Genomic DNA, 20265 nt, shown 5'->3' on the forward strand with positions numbered 1-20265 from the left:
TCGTGGCCGACGCCATAACAATGCGCGCGGAAGTAGCTGCTGCTGGGTTGCGTTCTGTCTTCAAATAGAACCCCAGTGAGGCAGCGGGCCGGGCGGTAGGGGTGGCACGGCGCTGAAAGGAGGCGGAGGCGAGCAGAGATGCCCTCCCTACCATAGATAATGGGTGGCCAAGTAGTTAGCGTGGTGGACGTGCCCGAAAGAGTTCTGGATGGAAGTCGCTGCTCATCTCTGGCGGTTGCTGGGTATCCTTCAGCCAGTCGCTGTCTCTGGAGGCGTAGGCTACCTACCTCAAAGACCTTTGGGGGAGATTAATAATAATATATATTTATATTCAGATTTTCCACCCAAAAGTGCCTCAATGTGGTTTACAGAGCAACAGGTCTAAGAATATCAGAATTCCATGGTTCTAACAACCTTGGTTCTGTGAGGAAAGGTGGTATATGTCAATGAAACAAAGAGATTGCATGATGAGATTTCTCAACTGGTCCCCCAGAAGGACCGTAGGGAAACTGCCATAGATTTCCCAAAAAGCTTCATGGGGTTCTCCAACCCTCAGTGAAGCTCTAAACCGGTCTCCACTTTTGAAAGGTTACGGTTCAGGCAATAAATGCCCTAAGATCAAAACAAGATGGATTGCTTAAAGTCTATTTCACAGATTATCTCAGTGAAATGGGCAAAAAACAAAAAAAACCCTCTGTGTGGAGAACTGGCATGTCAGGGAGATTCCCGGCCACACAAGCTTTCTACAGGAATCTGGGGTCTCCCCCGCCACCCGCCAACCTTAACTTGCGGGATCTTTCAAAAGTGATTATTCAAAGATGCAGACCTGCAGTCTGAAACAGTACTGTGCAGGAAAGACTACCGCTGTGTACTGTTTCTGAAGGCTTGAAGCAGTGGCTTTAAAGCCTCTGCAAATATCTATCCTAGTCTTCCATGTATTATTCAGGCCATCTATCTTTGTTTTGGCCCCTACTGCCCCTCAGCTCCACAAGATTTTGAGCCAAGGGAGAAATGGGAAGGGAAGACCCACCAAGCAGAATAAACGAACCATCTTGGAGGATCAGGCCAAAAGGTCCAAGCAGGCCAGCATTCTGTTTCCAACAGTAGCCAGAGACCGCTGGCTCTTGAGTTCACAAACTGGACATGTTGGCAGATAGCTATTCCCTGTTCCTTGTCATTGCTTGGAGTTCTGTTGTTAGCTATTATGGCCACTAATGTGTCCAGTTATTTTCCCAAGTTATCTAAGCTAGTGACTATTATAGTGCCAGCTCAATGTTCTCACTGCTGCAGACAAATTAAAGTCCCCATCCTTCTCTGCCTTATCGTAAACATATTAATAGAACATTAAATGATCAAAAGTTGACTTCAGTATGAGTTTTTCTTTTTTTCAAAGGCTTTGCATCTTTTCTTTATGACCTAAGAATGTAGTGGAGATCTGAAGGCTCTCTAGTGTGTCTCTTAGGGTGCCAGTGATCTGCTACACTGCCTCAGTAGGCCTCCTCCAGACGCAGAGGCAATGATTTTCTCTCTCTAAGATATTTACACAGTTGAGGCAGACACCCCCAGAATGCTACCACTCCAAGCAGTTGCCTAGTTTTTTCTATGATTGGGCATGCCCTGGGTCTGTTACATCCTGTGAAAGTTAGTTCCATAAATTGACTAGCTACTGTGCAAACAAGTATTTCCTGGTGCTTCCATCTACCTCCTAGGAAGGCCTAGCTGTAAGGCATATCCTGGTTCAGTCTTGAACATGAGAACGGGGGTGAGTGTATTATTAGAATCTCTGCCTTAAGACAGTTGGAGGAGCCATAATGAAACATATAGAAACATTATCAATATTTCATAAGAATTTATTGAATTTAAGCTTTACTCCATAATAAAGTTTTCTTCTAAAATGCCAAAGAAATAGTTTTATCTAAAAGGCCAAAAACAACTCAATGATAAAGAATAGAATTTGATACATATAATTCATAACAAAAACCATGAATAATTCATCCATGTTTAGTTTCATATTAATAGTCCTGACCATCACAACTTATTTAAATATTTGTAGGCTGCTTTTCCGTTTTTAAAAAATGATATGCAAAGCAGCAACAAACCTAGCAGCAATGGATTTTATAGAGTGATCAGATCCAGCAATATATATTTAAGAGCAGCTCTAGCAAGGGAAACAATATTCCTTTTTTCTGTTTATGGTGCACTGTAATCTAGATAATGACTGTTACATCTGTTAAAAAACCCCTAGTAATTGGTATTGCAGTACAAGTTAGTGTGTGAAGGATTCACCACTTGTACAAGGGACCACTAGGACACCTCCTTTTTAGTATTTACCTTTGGGTTTGAGCATTTCAGCATGTAGGAATCCATAGTTTTGTTATTCTTGATTGCATCCATAAACAGTTTAAAGGGGATTTTTAAAACAACTAAATCAACAGCTTGTCCTGCATATTTTCACTTCTGTCAGAAAGAAGTGAAATCTTTTGGAAGATCCCTTAGGACTGAGATCCTGTGCTAAATTTCATGAAATGTTTGTATGATTTGAGCCTAGATTTGTTTTTGCTGTTGTTGTTTAATATAGACAGGAAATAAACTTTGTTAACGGTTGCATAATTGAGTTTGTTTCAGATACAATGCAATATCTTACAAGGCTACACTCTACCTGCAATAAGACACAAATATTGTAGTGGAGGATAGGTGCAGACTGTTTCTCCTCCGTAGGTAGAGAACTACTTCAAAGGTGAAAATGATGTAGGAATCAGGAGCATGTTTTTCTGGGATTCCAAGAACTGGACACTCTCCCGTACTTAAAGTAAATACAGCATTAGACAAAGGATTAAGGTCTTTGAATACCATTTGGAAATGTTGGTATACGTGCCAAGATATAAAATCACTTCTTACCAGCTGCTACCACCCTAGCATCTTCGTGGGCATCGTGCCTTCCAGCTGCACGGGCATCTGGGTTCTCATACCACCAAAGCACTTGAACTGTGAAAGCAAGACCAATAGGCATATGCCAGATTCAGAGCTGAATTGCAGGCACAAGGAGTTCTCTCATCTACAAGAGGTTTGCTTTTCATTTCAGTTGAGAGACTGAATCAGTGATGGACATGAACAGGCATTGTCAGGTATAGAATACTGGCATCAGGTTTAGTTGTGGCATGGAGTACCACTATAGGTTTGGGAGTTTTCAGTCATTTTGGACTGTATTCTCAGAATGCTGAAAGTCAGGAGGACACTGCTTAATGTCCAAAAAACATACTGAAACCTAGACTGAATGCTGAAACTTAGACCAGCGTGGCATCTGTTCCAGAAGGATTATTTATACAGCAAAAGTAGATACAGAATTTTAAAAAGAGCATAGGGCTTCTGACAAAAATGGTAGCACTATACCCCGCTCCCCCCAGTAGTGGCTGGTGCTGGTGCTATCTCTATGTGTATGTTTTAAAAATTATTAGTATTTATTATGAGCTCCTTGAGGAGGAGAGCTGGTCTTGTGGTAGTGAGCATGAATTGCCCCTTTTGCTAAACAGGGTCTGCCTTGGTTTGCATTTGGATGGGTGACTAAATGTGAATTCTGTAAGATTCCCCTTAGAGGATGGGGTGATAGCTCATTGGAAGAGCATCTGTATGCTTACATGCAGAAGATTCCAGGTTTACTCCCTGGCATCTCCAGAAAGGGCTGAGTGAGGCTCCTGCCTGAAACCTTTCACAGACATTGCCAGCCTGTGTAGATAATACTGAGCTAGATGGACCAAGGGTCTGACTTGGTGTTCCAATGTTCTTTGGGGGCAGGAAACCATTTTTCTTACACCTTTTGTTATATAAACCACTTTGAATACTTCCTTGATGAAGTGATATATACATACTAATAATAGTATCCAGTTTCAGCATGCAATGTCTTAACAACATGGGCCAGTTTAAACCATAATGTCTAACTAGCCCAGCTTCTACATGATTAGGAATGTGTGTTCATATCTTTCTCTCACCCTTTAATTATGTGTGGGAGGGTTCATCTTAAAGCAACATTTAAATTGCACATGGAAGAGCCAACTATGCACACGATAAAGCAGTGGTGTCCAGCGTGCCAGGACTGGGGCAGAAAGTGTGCGTTCATGTTCCTAATTGTGTGGGACAAGGATGTTCAGAGTATCATCTGAAAATAACTGCATGAAGTTGTATACTTCCCCACTTCCACTAGCACGAATCAAATTATGTGGAAGAAGGGTGGGGAAATATGTATCGTCAGGCTGACAGGGCACAATGTAGATTTAACTAGACCCTATGGAGGGGGGGGGTGGTGTACAACACTAGGCCACCATTTGCTGCATCATCAGCAGTATGGTTTTCCTTTTAACCCCTAGTTTCACACTTAATGTGTTGGGAGGGATTGTCATTGCTCAGCAGAGAAAAAGCTACTTTGTATATGTTAGAAGCACTTCAGTTTCAGTGAAGAAGGGAGAAGGCTAAAGATGGAAGAAGAATGATGGAAGAGACAGGAATGATTAATAGAGGTGGTGAGAGACCATAGGATCAAGACCCACAATACATTCAAGATAATTATTATTTTTTGTACTTGCACCACTGGACCTGCAAAGGAATGCAAGCACACATCAGGTCCCTCTATGGACATTTCTGGGAACCAAAAGACAAATCTGAGTATAAATGGAAGGAAGGATCAGAACAGTGGAAAATATATTTGCAAATTATTCTTAATCTAAAGTGCAAAGTTACTATACCTACAGTATATAGTATACCTGTATTAAGTGCTCCATATTCTGTGTGGAAGACACCAATCAGCTTAGTGTAGCCTTTACTGATGTGAGCATCAATTGCTGCTTTGAAAGACTTTCCCCACAATGCTGGCCCACCTGGTTTCAGTTGATAAGTAACCAACTCATAAACTCCTAGTAGGGAGGGAAAGTGACCAACATAGTATAAGCAATGAAATGCAAAAGAAGTAGATATTTGTTCAGAGTCTGCCATATCTGCTCCTTACCAACACTCATCAGATTTAATTTCATTTCCCTTTTTAATCCTGAAACCACCCTTTTGCATTCCATAGATATGTGCTTCCCTCTTCTGGAATGACATGCTTGCAGTTTTAATTTATTTTTAGTTAATAAATACTGAATTGGCACAAATATACCTGTGCACCTTCAAATGTTTTTGTAAGGGGTAGGAGAGTAAGGGGGACTATAATGCCATCCGTTTGTTTCCAAGATCATGTTTGGTTCATATCTCATTTCTCCAAAAAAGACAAGGGAGATCCAAGAATAAAATGTCTTTTATCCAGTAACTTCTCCTTCTTAGGGTGGACCTTTCTTTTCACAGGGGCGTAGCTGGGGAGAGGGGGCCTGTGTTCACCCCTCTCCCCGGTGGCCCCTCCCTCGGACTGAGGGAGATAATGAAGAAAATAGGGAGGGGTGGAGCTGGAGAGCCCTCAGTAGCTGGGGCCCCCGGGTTTTTTGAACTCATCCACTCAATTTTAGCAACACCCCTGCCTTTTCCTATTCAACTCATTCAAGTTTCATATCAGAACTTCCCTAAATTCTAAAAGCCATTTTTGGTCTGGCATTGCTGTTCCTTTGTGGATTTCTTGTCTCTCACTAAAGGTAAAGTTGTGCCGTCAAGTCAGTGTCGACTCCTGGCGACCAAAGAACCATGTGTTTTTGGTAGAATACAGGAGGGGTTTACAATTGCCATCTCTCGCACAATATGAGATGATGCCTTTCAGCATCTTCCTATATCAGGTTCCCACCCAGCCTAATCCCACTCCTAAGCCCGGCTCTTAGCTGAGGTTAAGGGAACAAACACTCCCTTAACCCAGCTACCAGGATGTGTCTCCTCAGGCTCCACAAAGCCCGAGGAGACACAAAGATGGGCACCTAGAGCCCCCATCAGACAGGGGAATCCCCCAAGCCACCACAATCGTCACACGGTGCCTTGTGGGATATCCGGAGGCTGGGCAATCAAGTCCCAGCCTCTGCTGATATGTGCTGCCGGAAGCAGCGCAGATAGTCATCCATGCTGCTCCCAGCAGAGTGGGTCATGTGGGAGTGTGGCTTGTGTGCTGAAGAAGCAACCATTAATCATCTGGAGGAAGGTAGGTTGAACCCTGCCTCCACCCCACCCCCCACTGATGTGGTCGTGTGAATTGCCCCAATGTGTAGTTGCACCCTTATTTGTTGCAATTAGCTGACAAGCAGACTGACTAAGTGTATGTGCAGCTAATGTTGCGCTTGCTATGGAAGAAGTGCATTTTAGTCTATCTCTCCTTCTCTTTGAAGCAGATGGAATTCCAAAAATATGTCCCTGAGGAGTGTGCAACTAACCACAACAGCCAGTAACTACCTCATCAAATAATGACAACTAGTCTTGACTTCTACGCTTCAGCAATACTGATGTAGGACATTTCTTTCATGCTAGGAAAAGAAACTCATCTATGAGAAAACCTCATCAAAGTTCTGTGGTTGGGCAAGAGAAGCACAGAGGTATGAAGATGAGGGGAAATGCGAGATTTCATTACCTTAAAAAGGAGGGTGAAGTCCTGCCAATAAGTTGATGGGCACTGCTCGCCCCAAAACCTACACAATCTCTTGACAACACCAAGTCTTGTGACACCTTAGATACCAACAGATCAGGGATGTAGCTATAACTGAGCAGAGGGATTCAAAGAACCTGGGGCCCCCAGCTCCTGAGGGCCCCCCTCAGCGCCACCCCTTCCTATTTTCTTCATTATCTCCCTCTCTCCAAGGGGTCGCTGGGGAGAGGTGTGAACACAGGCCCCCTCTTCCCTAGCTACGCCCCTGCAACAGATTTATTAAGGCATAAGCTTTTGTGAATGAGAGTCCACTTCATCAGATGCAGGATTGATCTGACACAGTGAACTGTAGTACACGAAGGCTCATGCCATAATCCTCCTGTTAGCCTTTAAAGTGCCAGAGACTCCATTGCTTTTGCTGCCACAGACTAGCCCTGTGGAGGTTGTTAAAATAGCTTTGGAGGGATGTGGAGCAGAAAAATCAGGAAATGAGATGGCACCACATTTCCTTGGCAGCTTTATGGGTTCTCATGGGAGCGAATCTCACCTCCTGCCTTAGCTATCAGAGAGAGAAAGAGCAAGCTCCAATAATTGGAGCCAGGGCTGTGGTGGCCCAGTGATGCTGCCATCCTCTCCCCTCTCAGGTCAACACTCTGCCTAAGTGCTAGTGCAGCAGTTGTTGCGTTCCAGGCTATGGTAATGCATGCAAGGGTGAAAAATGACTTTCCCTTCCTTCTGTGGGGACATTTCCCTTTTTAATCCTGAAATCACCCCATAGACACATGTGCTTCCCTATCCTTGATGGCACACTTGCACTTTTATTTTATTTTTTTAGTTAATCAATGTTGAATTAGCACAATTCTCCCTATGCACCTTCAAAAAAATGGTGGTGGTGGGGTGATAGGAGAGCTTGAGAGGGATTATCTCTTGATTATCTCTTCCTTCCACAGGGACGTATTTTTGGGTGGCGCAAGCACCTGTGGAAGAAACGGGAGATTATCTCCTTCCTGCATGTGACACTGTGGCTTTAGTCTGGAATGCAACACTGCCACACTAGCACTTTGTTAGTCATGATTCATTAGTTGGCCAGTGTCTGCAGCTTTTTCATGGGATTCTACTCGCTGAATGCAAAATCAGTACCTCAAGCAGTCTGTCTGAGCAGTAAGAAAACTCACCTGGTTTTGGAGAAACCCCAAGTTCACACCATGGGACCAGGTAAGCAATTTCCATGTGCTGTTTATACAGCAGTGGTAAAATTGTAGTCAACTTTTCCTGCCATTCTTTATCATTCACTACAGCTTTCCTTGCAGCTGCTCTATGGGCAAAGTTATCTAAGAAAGACAAAAAGTAAACATTATTTATTTGTTAGATTTTTTAACCGCCTTTCATTAAAACAATTTCAAGGTGGTTTACAAAACATTTAAACAATATAAAACAGTTACACAGTAAAAATATTAAATTGGAATATATTAAAAATATATAAAAGTTCAGAAAAACATACACAATGAGACTATAAAATTCAGAGCAGCAGCAGCAAAATAAACACTCATATAAAAGCCTGGGTAAAAAGCCAAGAATTCACTTGCTTTCTAAAAACTATGATCGAGATTAAAAATGTGATGGAGATTGAGATGGAGCCCACCAGGAGAGCATTAGAACTCTATACAGGTACACCCAGAAGGATATACCTGCTTTCATGATAATACTTCAAGAAAGTTGCTCAGAAATAAATGCAATAGATGCCAGATAAACAGAACACATGGTAAGAGAACATTCTGCTTTGTACAGTACCCCTGTGGTGAAGCAGAACTGGAACACTGCCTATTTAAAAGGACACCGTCTGCACATAAAGATGAAGCTATTGGACTCCTTATGTCCCATTCAGATTCTTCTGCTCTGAAGCCACTCAAACCATCTCCCCAAACACATTCTTCTTAGGCCTGCTGCAGCCCAAGGAAGCGAAAGCCCAGCATCCTCTGATCCTGTTCAACACAACAGCTAGGAAATAGCCCTAAACTCCTGTTTCCAGTGTCAGGAATCCTAGGCCTAGTGAGCAATTATGGCCTGTGCACTCAAGACTTTCAGGCACAGAAGGGGAAAGAAACATGCAAGGTTGGCCTGGGGGACTGGCAGACAGTATGAAGCCTTTGTGTTGGGTAGGTCCAATATAAATACTAGAAGTCTGGCATTCTGTCATTGCCTGGCCATGGAACATTCTGATTGTTGACTGAAGGTCCCAGCTGCAGCTACTGACCTTTAGGGATGTGCACGGAACCGGCACCTGCTGGCCCAAAGGCGGGGGGGGGGAATAACTTTAAGGCTGGGGGAGGGTGTTCTTATCCCTCCAGCTGCATTTCCCCTGCTGACGCTGTGTATTCAAATGGTCCGGCGAGGCAGCAGCATACCTCCCTACCGCTTTGTTGCTTCCTCGGACCGGAAGTGACCAAAAGTTAACATCGTACATGCACATGCATGCGGTGTGCGTGCATGCACGCATATATGACATGCACACATGCACACCAGGAACTTCTGGTCACTTCTGGTCCGAGGAAGCAACGGGGCAGCAGGGAGGCATGCTGCCGCCCTGTTGAACCGTTTCAATACACAGTGCCGGCGAGGGGAATGCAGCAGGAGCGGTAAGAGCACCCTCTCCCACCCTTAAAGTTATCCACCACCCCCACCTTCGAACTGGCTCAGTGCTCCTAGAATGGAGCGCTGAACAGTTCCATGCACATCCCTACTGACCTTAGGCACCCTGGACCAGAGGCGCACTTACTCCTGGATGTCTGGGCCAAAATCCAGGGCCTCCACACCCCCTGGGGGCCCTCAAATCCTCTTTCGACTGACCTGGGTGGTGTGGTTGCTGCTAGGCAGCTGAGCGTGACTGTGACCTGTGTTGGGTGTGACCTCTGCTTCAGAGGCAGAAGGGGGAGGGGAAAGAAATATGTGGGATGGGAATATGTTAAGTTGTGTGTTGAAATGTTTCTGCTAATGCATATTTGCATAAATATACCTGTTTCATATTCTTATATTCTTGTGAATTCAGCTGCTGCTTGTGCCCTCAAGAACCCATGTGTTAAAAATTGTGTGTGTGTGTGTGTGTGTGTGTGTGTGTGTGTGGGAGGATGATGCTTAACTTGCAGCTGAGACAAGGGAGGGGGCTCCAAAGGCCTTTAGATCCAGGCTCCAAAATTAGGTGCATCTCTGCCCTGGACTGGAGAATCCCAGGTTTAGATGGATACATATAACCCCAGACTGACACGCACAGGCAACATATAATTTGGAAATAAAACCTCACTGAAATGTCTATCAACTGAAGAGGAATGTCCTACTTTATCTGTCTAGCTAAAAGGACACACATGATTAAAAGGTGTTACAATATGGTGCAGCTCGTACCATATTTCCAAATGTGGAAGGCCTTGTTCATTGAACCAAACTCCGCCATCCAGAATCCAATCATCTCCGAGTGAGCCAAACGAATATTAATACTCTTATTGACCAATTCAAGGAATTCCTTTGTCTTTGCTGGCTTGATATCATAAGTACGAAGTTCATAGATTGTGCCAACATCTTGCCTGGATCCCGTGGCAAAAGGGGAGCAAACCTGATGGAGAGTTGGCTTTAAGAGGCAGAAAAGCAAGAGTTGCAGTCAAAAAATGATGTCGTTTAGGTTTTAGGTTTGCAGTAGTTATATTAGCTACTTGGGCCAGTATTATGCTCAATTACAAGATAAAGTTTTAGTGTCTAATGAAACTGAACATATTTATTTTTAGGCTGCTTAGTGCAACAATCATAATTCATTAGTATAAAATAATGTATTAATTTCAAATTTTTAAGTAGCCTGATCTTACACAATCATTCTGTTGCTTATGGAGGGGTACTTACAAATAAATTGATTTAGATTTATAGCTTATCTCATCTCAAAGGCACAATGTTAGCTAGAAAGGTGATGGGGAGGGGGATAAAGCAAAACAGAATAAAATTTGATCAATGTAAGTGCAGTTTCTCCAGTCTTTCCCAACTTAACCCATAGTTCTAAAAGCCAATACATATAGGTAGGTGCAACACAATGCTTTTGAAAGGGGTGGGGGAAGAGGGAGGGAGGGGAGCAAAGAGAAGCGAAGTTCTGGAGAAAAGATGCTCCATAAAGAAGCAAGGGAAGAGGTATTACTGAGAATTATTACTTTAGAGTGTGTCCTGACTATCTTATTGTGATGCATAGATATTATCATGAAGAGGGTATCCTTAGTGGATCTCAGAGACTGTAATGGGACACAAGGAAGAAGGTGACCAATTGGGCGTCATGTTTCATAGGTTAGAGACAACACAATGAGGCTATTCAAACAATGGGACGAAATCGGGCTATTTCGTCCCATCATGTGACCCACCGAGCTCGGCCGCGAGCCCAGTGGTTCCTAAGTGGGTAACCCGCCTAACTACCCCTTCCCTTAAACCTGGTTTGCGGAGCAAGTGCTCCGCAAACCTGGTTTTAAAAATCGTGAGTAGCCGCAGTGCGGCTCCACACCGTGGCTACTCATGAGGAGGCTCCCGGAGGGGAGGCAAAAAGCCATCTTCCGGCTCCAGGGGTCTTGCGCTTGCGCAGGGCATGCTGGAGCTTCCGGGGGCCAATTGGCCCCCACACACCCCCAGCACCCACCAGCTCTGTAATGGAGCCGGCAATCATGTGGACGGCCGATCCAGCCGCCCAGGGCTCCAGCCTTGCTCGTGTGCAGGGAGAGCAGGCTTAGCCCGCTCTCCCTGCTTAACTCCGCAAACCAGGTCTCACTGATCGTGAGACCGGGCTCATGCAGTTGTTTGTGGAACAGTCCTAACATGGTGGGATTAATCTGTTCTCCCAGGCTTTTAACTGATACTGTTTTGATTGTTTTTAATGTTTTAGAATATTGTTTTTAAAAATTGTTGTGTTTTAAATTTCTTGTTTTTGTTTTTAACTAATGTTTTAATGTTGTTTTTATCTTGTTGTAAACCGCCCAGAGACGTAAGTTTTGGGCGGTATAAAAATATGTGAAATAAAATAAATAATAAATAATAATAATCAGATTATGATAATGCACAGATTATGTTTTTCTTCATGGGTATCACATCCATGTTGGGAAAGAGATATATATGGCAATGGGACCATTATCACATGCAACAGTACACATGTGGTGTGTGTCTTTTCTGACTTGGAAATAACACCCATGTCAGAAAATCATCATAGGTGAAGTGACTTAAGGCACGATCTTTGTCAGATTTACTTGGAAGTAAATTCCACTAAAATCAGTGGGGCGTACCTACAGATACATAAGTTTAGAATATAGGTATTGTTTTGGCTGTTAGGAAAGCTGGAAAGACAAAAGCTCTTCATCTTTCTAAAAATATAATAAAAGCTGGCTTTTTCAACAATCCAAATTCTACATCAAACTGAGCCCTGGTGATAATGGCATTGGCAAGAGAAAGGACATAGTAGTTGATAAACATTTGTAGATAAATTAATCTTAAACTACTTGTGCTCATTCAGGGTATTGTTCTACATCAATTCCCCTGTTGAGGAATACCTGCCTATGTGTCTGTGGCAGCAATACCCCTGTGTGTTTCAGAGGATTCTGGGATGTGTTCAAGAGCACACTTTTGTTCATGCAGGCCACATGTTAGGTATGTTGGACCTAGCTGTTGTCATCCTAGGTGGACTAGAAAGGCACTCTTGAACCCACTTAACTCTTTCCTGTGGTTGCACATTGCTAGAGATAATTAGTAGTGCTGGAAAACTTGTCCTCCATTACTAAACTTCAACTTGATCATCTTCCAAGGAAACCCCAGGGTTCCCAGGAACACAGTTGGAAAAGTATGTTGCTAGATCAACAGCATGGAGCATGCTGTATATGAACAGTGTGAGTGTATGTCAGCAACAGATGACAGCGTAGGACAGCTTGTTTCATTTGGAAGCAGCAGTGCAGTTTCCACCACAGTACTACCGATGAAATGGGTCCACCTCATACATAATCACCATTCATCCCAGGTGTTAGTTCACAACATGCTTCCCACAATGTAAACTTCAGGCACCAGAGAGAAGTCTATTTTTCTTAGGTAGCTTTTCTTCAAACATGTCTGGAAATTAACACCCACAAAACCTTGAAATCTAAATTGAGAATCCTGCATCTCCCACAGTTTCCCCCACATCCCTTTATATTATCAGAAGTCAATATACATAGTAATAACAGCAGAGCTCTGAGTTGCCTTCTCAGACACAAGAAACTGATTAGCTTTGCTTTTTCTTCCTTCTCCAATCAGAAATGTTATGGTGGTGATCTTATAACCCAAGGACGTCAGTGCCCAACAGCAAAAGCCTACATTGCAGGTAGGTCACAAGTAGGGTCAAGTGTAAGTGAGCATCTCATGCATTAACATTGCTGAAGCTAAGGAGGTGTGAGCTTGGTCAGTCCCTTGGATGAGAGACCACTGGGAGCCCTAGGGTTGCCAAAATTGTATTGCCCAAATAAAGGACACGGTGGCGGGGTGGAGTATGCAGGGGGAATTGGGAGCCTGAGTAGCACTGCTGTGTGTACAGTAGCTATCATTTGCATGATTTTCATTTATATATAATGCATTTATTTTTCATTTATATATACCTGAAGAATGGTAAGTTAGCCAATCATTGATTGCTGTGAATGTTAATGTTTTTGTTAATGGCCTCAATATGGAAACTCTAGAACTTCACTAGAACCATCAATTATTCTGGTAGGGAGGGAGAAGGGAAAGGAGTTGAAAATGTCTACAGCAGCAGGCTTCTCTAAAGACACAGAGGGAGAACTTAGTAGGCGAATCAGCAGCATACACCAAATGATAACCTCATCTGCCATACTGAAAAAGAAGATTTTTTTGAAAAAGATATTTTTATTTGAAAATACTGCTCATGGTAATCATATTTATTTCATTATTAGTGAAAATAACTGGTTTGATCTGAGCCATAGGTTCTTCCCACTAGCTGAAAATAAGGGACAAATGGTGTCCCATAAGAGACAGACAATTTTGGGCAGAAATAAGGGACATCCCTGCTAATAAGGGACTGTTGGTAAGGGAGCCCCATGTAAATACAGGACAGCGTAAGTAAGCATGCTTTTTTAAAAGTGTGGCATACTCAGGGAGCATATTGGTGCAGAAAAGCATATGGAGACAGCTCAAGAAAATGGCACATACTTATGTTAATAAGCCAAACTACACACTGCACCAGACAGCAAAAAGCTGCCAGCATTACTGCCTTCTAAAATGGAGGATGATTTCAGCACCCTGAAATGGCAATCAGACAGACTCTAAGCATGACCTTGGAGTGATGCAGCACCCACATCATCTGAAAGAAAACTGTGCAATAAACATTTACATTATAGAGATGGGGACCCCCCCCAGGGATGTGCACGGAACCACAGCGGGGAGGCTCGAAGGTGGCAGGGGTGTTGCTTTAAGAGTGGGAGAGGGTGCACTTACCTGTCCCGCCGCCTCTCCCCCCCCCCGCCAGCTTCTGTTTTCATAAAAGCTCATTGAGGCGGCAGCGTACCTCCCTGCCGCCCAATTGCCCCCATTGTCCAGATATAACTGGAAGTCCCCGACATGCCAGTAAAGAACAAACTGGTTCTTTGAACAGGTTCGGAGGCCCATAACGGGCCTCCGAACCGGTAGTTCCATGCACATCCCCCCCCCACTTCTTCTTTCTTTTTAAAGGAACCATGCATAAAGTTTGCAGACCAACAATCCTTGGAGATGGTAGAGAATAGGGTTGGAAGATAACAGCTTGGCATGCTCCCCTGTGTTTTCTAACAGAACTCAACAAGTGAAACTTTCCCCCTTATTAGGGTAACCATAACCTAATATATCAGCCTATCAGCAGGGACTAATTAAAGTTAGCAACTCAAGCCAGGAGAAGAAACACACAAAAGTGAGTGGTGAGGGGATCTAATCCATAATGTATGAGAACGGTTCTCCACAAGCCCCCCTTCTTGTCCCTTCTGGCAGAGCTCCTGTACCTTTAAGAGCCACAAGACTGGCAGAAATTAAGCAGATGGAACTTTCCCACCATGTAATGTTATTGATGGGAAGAATAGCACCTGCTACATTTTCAGTTTGTCATGCAGGCCTTTAAATATTGTATTGCCCTGAATCTAAGACTAGATCCCACCCCCATGTTCTTTGCTGTTAGAAATGCGGGGGGTGGGGGTGTCGTCAAATTCAGACGACTCTCCCTTTTGAGTTAATATAGGCATAACCTGTATTTGACCTCTATTTTTTTTTTTTACGGGAGGTGTCTTAAATTCCGAGTCCGCTTGTATTCGGGTAAATATGGTACATAGGAGCCTTCCAATAAAAGACTGTCTATTGATGGTCTTTCTCCACCCACCCACATGAACTTTCTTAGCTGCCCTTTGGCAATCAGGTTCCCAGCTGTCTAGGGAAAATAGGGTACAGTCTGGCCTCCTTCTATGTTTTCAACAGCAACTTGGTACGCAGGAATCGGCAGGTGTGTGGTTTCCTTTCCCCACTGCACGAAGATAAGTGGCCACCTGCTAAGCGCTGCAGATCACGTTAAAGGCATAACTACAGAAACCAATTAAAAATTTGGCAGCCGGCTGTTCCCAATGCCTTGAGGCTCGGCCAAAGAAAGAGGCGCGAGTTTCTAAGATCTCTCCAGTATTACCTGCCTCCGGATTTTGCACGCTGCCCCTGCGATCCTCCGGAGAAGGCAGAGGACGGGGGCTGAAGGGGAACTCAGCATGGTGCCAGCAGCTGGGGGCGCCCGCAGATAGCTTCGCAGGGGGGAAGCCAAGACGACCGCTCTACTCCCGCCTCCCTATGGAAGCCGGAGAGAGACTAAAACAGCCAGAGAGTAGACTGCGACTCAAGCAGCTGTTACCGCGTCTTTCTTTTTTTCTTTTCTTTGCTCACTGTGCTTTTTGCTCCTGTACTATTAATAGCATCCTGACTCTTATCTCTAGCAGGCAATGAATAGTTTCCCCCCACCTTAATTTCTGTGTGCCTGGCTGCTATTCAAGCCAACTCGCTCTCGATAGAGTTTTGAGGACAATAATTCAGTCTCTGTTGCTATTTTATAGCTGCTTTCATCATAGACACAAAGAAATCTTGTGTAGATTTAACTAAAGGTTTATTCAGAAACAACTCCGTTTTTTCTTTCTCCTTTCCCTCCCTTTCCCCCACCCACTCCGGGATTCTCACTGAGACAAACTTCTCAATAACAAAAAAACATAAAATATTACTAGACAGAATACAACTGCCAACTCTTTTTTTGCTTGCAAGGCTACTGTGCTTTTGACAGCTGCAGGGCAGCTGTAAATCCAACGACCATTTACCCCAGCATGTAAGGGGAGATGGGGAAGCTTCACCTGCTGGATTTCTGCCAGTTGTCCAGCTTTTAATGGCACAAGAGCCCTTTCTGGTGCGTAGAAAACTGGTAAACCTGCCTGCAGGTTGTATATCCAGCAGTGCTACCAAAAGGGTACCAAATACCTTGCTTTCATTTCTCACCCCACCCAGGAGCGTAGCTAGGGGAGAAGGGGCCTGTGTTCACCCGTCTCCCCAGCAGACCCTTGGAGTGAGGGAGATAATGAAGAAAATAGGGAGGGGTGGAGCTGGGGGGGCAGGGTTCCTTGAGCCCATCCACTCAATTATAGCTACACCCCTGACCCCACCTCACCCACTTCACAGGAGGTTGCCACAGCGTTACCGTTTTCTTGTTGTAGGTGGTGGGTCCTTTCTTTGCCTTTAATGAATTCATGTATCTGTTGAAGACACAGGAGCCTTACCAAGAAAAAGTTGGTAATCTTAGCTATTATTACTTAGTGTGAAGGAGAATACCTATTCCTACTCCTCACTTAATTTTTACTGTTTTTTTCAAGTTAACTGTGCTTTTATCCTACAGATAAACTGTCCCAAATGTCCTCCTCAATGCAGTCGCTTTTGTCAGAGATCTTAACTCTTGAGACTTTTTGTAGCTGCATTCCTATAACATACCTGTGGCTGTCATATAAACTTGTAACACTGTGCTCCAGTTAGATTTCTTCCCTCAGAATACATAGGAGTCCTTCTGCTCTTTAAGCCCAAATGCCTAGATTTCATCCAAGCAGTAAAACTGGAATAACTAGACATGTATCTAATCCAGATTACCAAGTGACCCACTCCTTGAGTGACAGGGTAAGAAGAGGGGTAAAGGCTCTCTGAAGTATCCCAAGGGTATAGCAATCCCTTTCCAGGCCAGCACAGATCATCTAATATAATGTGAGTTCTGTTGTGTGTACTGCAGGGTCACAGGGGCGTAACTATAATAGGGCAAGGGGAGACAGTTGTCTGGGGGCCCACTGCCTTGGGGGGCCCCCTAGAGGCAAGTCACATGATGGACTCCCCCAGCCACGCACCCGCCCAGGCTTCCTTCAGTTGTATTCATCCTCCGAAATTGATGTGAGTGTTAAGACCTGGAGCTACCAGAACAGCATGTCTTTCTCTAGTACCATTCAATGACTTGCATCATCCACAATGAACAAAACCTTTAAAAAAATAATTTAGGATGATGTTCTATTGTGGCACATAGGTTATATACAGGATATATATAACTATGCTTTTTGTTACCACTATACCACTATTCAGCCTCATTTAAGATTTCTTTACTTCATGAGCTGAGCTTCAGTGAGGGGGGCCCATTTCAAAATCTTGTCTCTGGGCCCACTCCAACCTTGCTACGCCCCTGCAGGGTCAGTTATTTGGAATAACCTTCACTTGTTTAGTTCTGGTGGGGGCATGAAGTTCCAAATTTACCATGCTGCCTGATGAAAACCTCCATGTAGCTTGATAGTGTTTTACATTCCATGCCAACTGAACTAGATCCAAAGGGAGGGGAAAACTAACCTTACTTGGTTTGTAATTCTAATAGGACACGAAACAGTTAAAAACTCAAAATATATAACAGGGGCACATTGTTAGGTCTCTATTCATTGTGTTCTTTTCCATTTTAAAAGAAGCACAGTTCATAGCTGCTCTGAAAAACAATATTGGGGAAAATCTTTTGGTCAACTACTAATACTCGGCAAACTCAAGATGATAAATGTTAAAGGTTGTGTCACTGCGCTTTCTACCTCTGCTTCCTTGTCTTGATAGGTAAGTTGCAGGGTTCTTTACATTACTTTAGCTCTGTTCTACCACTAGGAGTTATTTTAAATTGCCATAGAACCATTGGGGTGAAAGTATCAACCCTAAACGTCTAAAGGGAATATTCATTTCTTAATAAACCAGTTGATTTTGTCCTCCCATGTTTTTTGGTGGTTTTGTCTGCTAATTTCTGTGAGGTTATAGTCCTATTCAGACATTGCACTATAAGTGTGTTCAGGTGTCTGTACATATGTACACGTTTTGTGGGAATGACTGTACATGTGCTCATTTAAAAAATGAACCAGGGTACAGGTCCCTCAACTGCATGGTCCAAATAGGAAGTGTACTGCTCCATGCGTACTCAATATTTATTTATGTATTTAACATATTTGTATACCGCCCAAAATGCAAGTCTCTGGGTGGTTTATAGAACATGTGACTAACTGTGCATGTGTATAAATGTGTACACTGTACAGAAATTGTATGTGCATTGAACATCATATGTGAATAGGGCATACATATAGTACAAAATACTATGGCATCTCCTAAATTCTGGGCTTTTATACACAGGACTCAGTGGTTCTCTACCTGGAAACGTGCATCACTAATGCATAGAACTGTGCCACGATAGCTCTACTCAGATGTTATTTTCAGTAATGGATGTACAGTGTAGTAGAGGTGTGCATGAATCAGATTCTGTGATTCAATTTGAGCTCGAATCAAATGACAGAACCATCAAATTGATTTGTCAAAAACAGCTGGTTTGGCCGGTTGACTCAACAAATCACTCTAATCAATTTGGGTTATTTGAGTACCATTTTGAGGCCAGTTTTTCCAAGAAGAGCTTTTTCCGAAAGAAAGCTGGTCTACCAATAGGTGGTGGGTAGACCAGCCCACCACTCTGGATTTAGCGCATCTGCTTGCCTTGGAAGACTGGCCCACCATTCCATTTCCTCTGAGGGAGGCAGACGTGCCAAATCCAGAGCAGAGGGCTGGTCTACCTGCCACCCCCAAATTGGAAGACCAGCTCTCCCTGGGAAAAAGTGTCATTTTGAGGCCTGTTTTCTCAGCTCTCCCCAGAAAAAAGGGTCTCAAAATGGTGCTCGAACCACCTAAATTGATTCAGGTTGAATCAGGGTCAGTTTTCTTTGATCCCAAATTGGGTCCTTTATTTGGGGGGTGATTTGATTCAAGGTTGAACCACTGAATTGCACCGGATTCAACCCAAATCAATTTGAGGTCGGATCAAATTGCATATCTCTACAGTGCACACAGGTACAGATCTGTAACCTGGTACCGTTATTAACATGTACTGCTATACCTGTGTTCAACATAACATTTCCTATCTGAACCATACATTTGAGGAGCTTGTATCCAGATTCACTTTTTCAAAAGGCCTTTCTAGTCCAGCATACTGTTTCCCACAGTGTCCTACAACTGTATAGTATAGGAGTACAGCAGCACAAAGCTTTACAGTTGCATACTGTGGTCCTAATTTGCAGGAGCCAGTGCAGTGTAGTGGTTAAAGTGTTGGTCTAGGGAGACCATGTTCAAAACCCCGTTCATCCATGAAAGTCACTGAATGACTGTGGGCCAGTTACTTATCTCTCAGCCTAATCTGCCTCACAGGATTGTTGTGAGGATAAACATAACCATTCTGGGCTCCTTAGAGGAAAAGCAGGGTACTCATGTAAATAAATGGTTGTGCAAGTAGGTGGATGGAGGAAGTATTGGGATGTTAGGATGGTTTAGGAGGGTTGTGTACCAGCACAGTACTTCCAGAGACTGTTGCTGATATCTGTCATGTTTCTTGTTAGATTGTGAGCCCTTTGGGAACAGGGATCCATCTTATTTATTTATTATTTATCTATGTTAATTGCTTTGGTACCTTTTGTTGAACATTTGTATGTAATATAAATATTTGTTGTGGTGGTGGTGTCAAGGATCTGCTTCTCCTTGAGGAGGGGTTTGCAGTAGGAGAAGGGCAACTATGCTCTGGTTCTCAGTGAACAGTTCATTGGCAGCTAATAGAAGTTAATGGGATAAGAATCTGTCTCTGTCCTGGGTTGCCTCTTCCCCCCTCCTACTCCCTCACTGCTACATGTATTAGGGGCAGATTGCACCATGGGTCAATGTGACCCATGCTACAATTGGTACTAGACCCATTAAAATAGTTTCCCCACTATGTGTTACACCACTTCCTGCTCCTGGACAATTGTGTATGTTTAGCATTCTGTAAAGGCCAGTACAGAAGGAGAAGGAAAGCACAACTACATTCCTAACTACATTCTTTTTTTTTAATGCACAATTTTCCTTTATTAGCCATCAATGCTACAGTTGCTTTGATGGTTCCTGATTTGTAGTGCAATTTATCAGACGATTCACAGTGTGCCTCCTACCCTTTGGGGCCAGGCAATGCGATACCATACAGAAGATACTCCCACTCCTCTGCAACAGAGACTGATTGAGAGACTACCATTCCCAGGAGAAAAATGACATGGCCTCAGAATGGCCTTACAAGGCAGGCACCTGCACAACTAGCATGATAAAAGCCGGCTGAAGCTGGTCTCAGTAGACTT

At 43.6% G+C, this 20265-nt stretch overlaps 1 protein-coding gene and 1 long non-coding RNA gene across 8 annotated transcripts in view; one reads left to right on the forward strand and one right to left on the reverse strand.

The window, feature by feature from the left end:
• Nucleotides 1-40: 40 nt before the first annotated feature.
• Nucleotides 41-20265, forward strand: part of LOC128348108 (uncharacterized) — a 30292-nt gene continuing 10067 nt past the window's right edge. For 3 of the 7 annotated variants that reach the window (XR_008317925.1, XR_008317927.1, XR_008317929.1), the window contains exons 1-4: nt 41-1762; nt 6291-6491; nt 7492-7756; nt 12833-12899. This is a non-coding gene — a long non-coding RNA (uncharacterized LOC128348108). Of the gene's footprint in view, nt 1763-6287; nt 6492-7491; nt 7757-12832; nt 12900-17556; nt 17696-20265 lie in introns of all 7 variants that reach the window. The other 4 variants (XR_008317926.1, XR_008317924.1, XR_008317930.1 and 1 more) reach the window with 3 other exon arrangements.
• On the reverse strand, nt 1830-15433 carry LOC128348106 (protein NipSnap homolog 3B-like). The gene is made up of 6 exons (XM_053303669.1): nt 15228-15433; nt 9938-10160; nt 7717-7872; nt 4755-4904; nt 2899-2985; nt 1830-2803 (listed from the first exon to the last, which is right to left on the reverse strand). Exons 1-6 carry the CDS (start codon nt 15303-15305, stop codon nt 2727-2729), a joined length of 771 nt encoding a protein of 256 aa, XP_053159644.1. The 5' UTR covers nt 15306-15433; the 3' UTR covers nt 1830-2726.

Source organism: Hemicordylus capensis, chromosome 2 (assembly GCF_027244095.1).
Source record: "Hemicordylus capensis ecotype Gifberg chromosome 2, rHemCap1.1.pri, whole genome shotgun sequence".
Taxonomy (NCBI): domain Eukaryota; kingdom Metazoa; phylum Chordata; class Lepidosauria; order Squamata; family Cordylidae; genus Hemicordylus; species Hemicordylus capensis.

Coding starts and splice junctions, on each gene's coding strand:
- LOC128348106 (XM_053303669.1), bottom strand. CDS start 15,305: ATGCTGAGTTCCCCTTCAGCCCCCGTCCTCTGCCTTCTCCGGAGGATC. Junction 10,161..15,227: donor CGTGCAAAATCCGGAGGCAG/GTAATACTGGAG, acceptor TGCCTCTTAAAG/CCAACTCTCCATCAGGTTTG. Junction 4,905..7,716: donor TGGGGTTTCTCCAAAACCAG/GTGAGTTTTCTT, acceptor CCTCCCTACTAG/GAGTTTATGAGTTGGTTACT.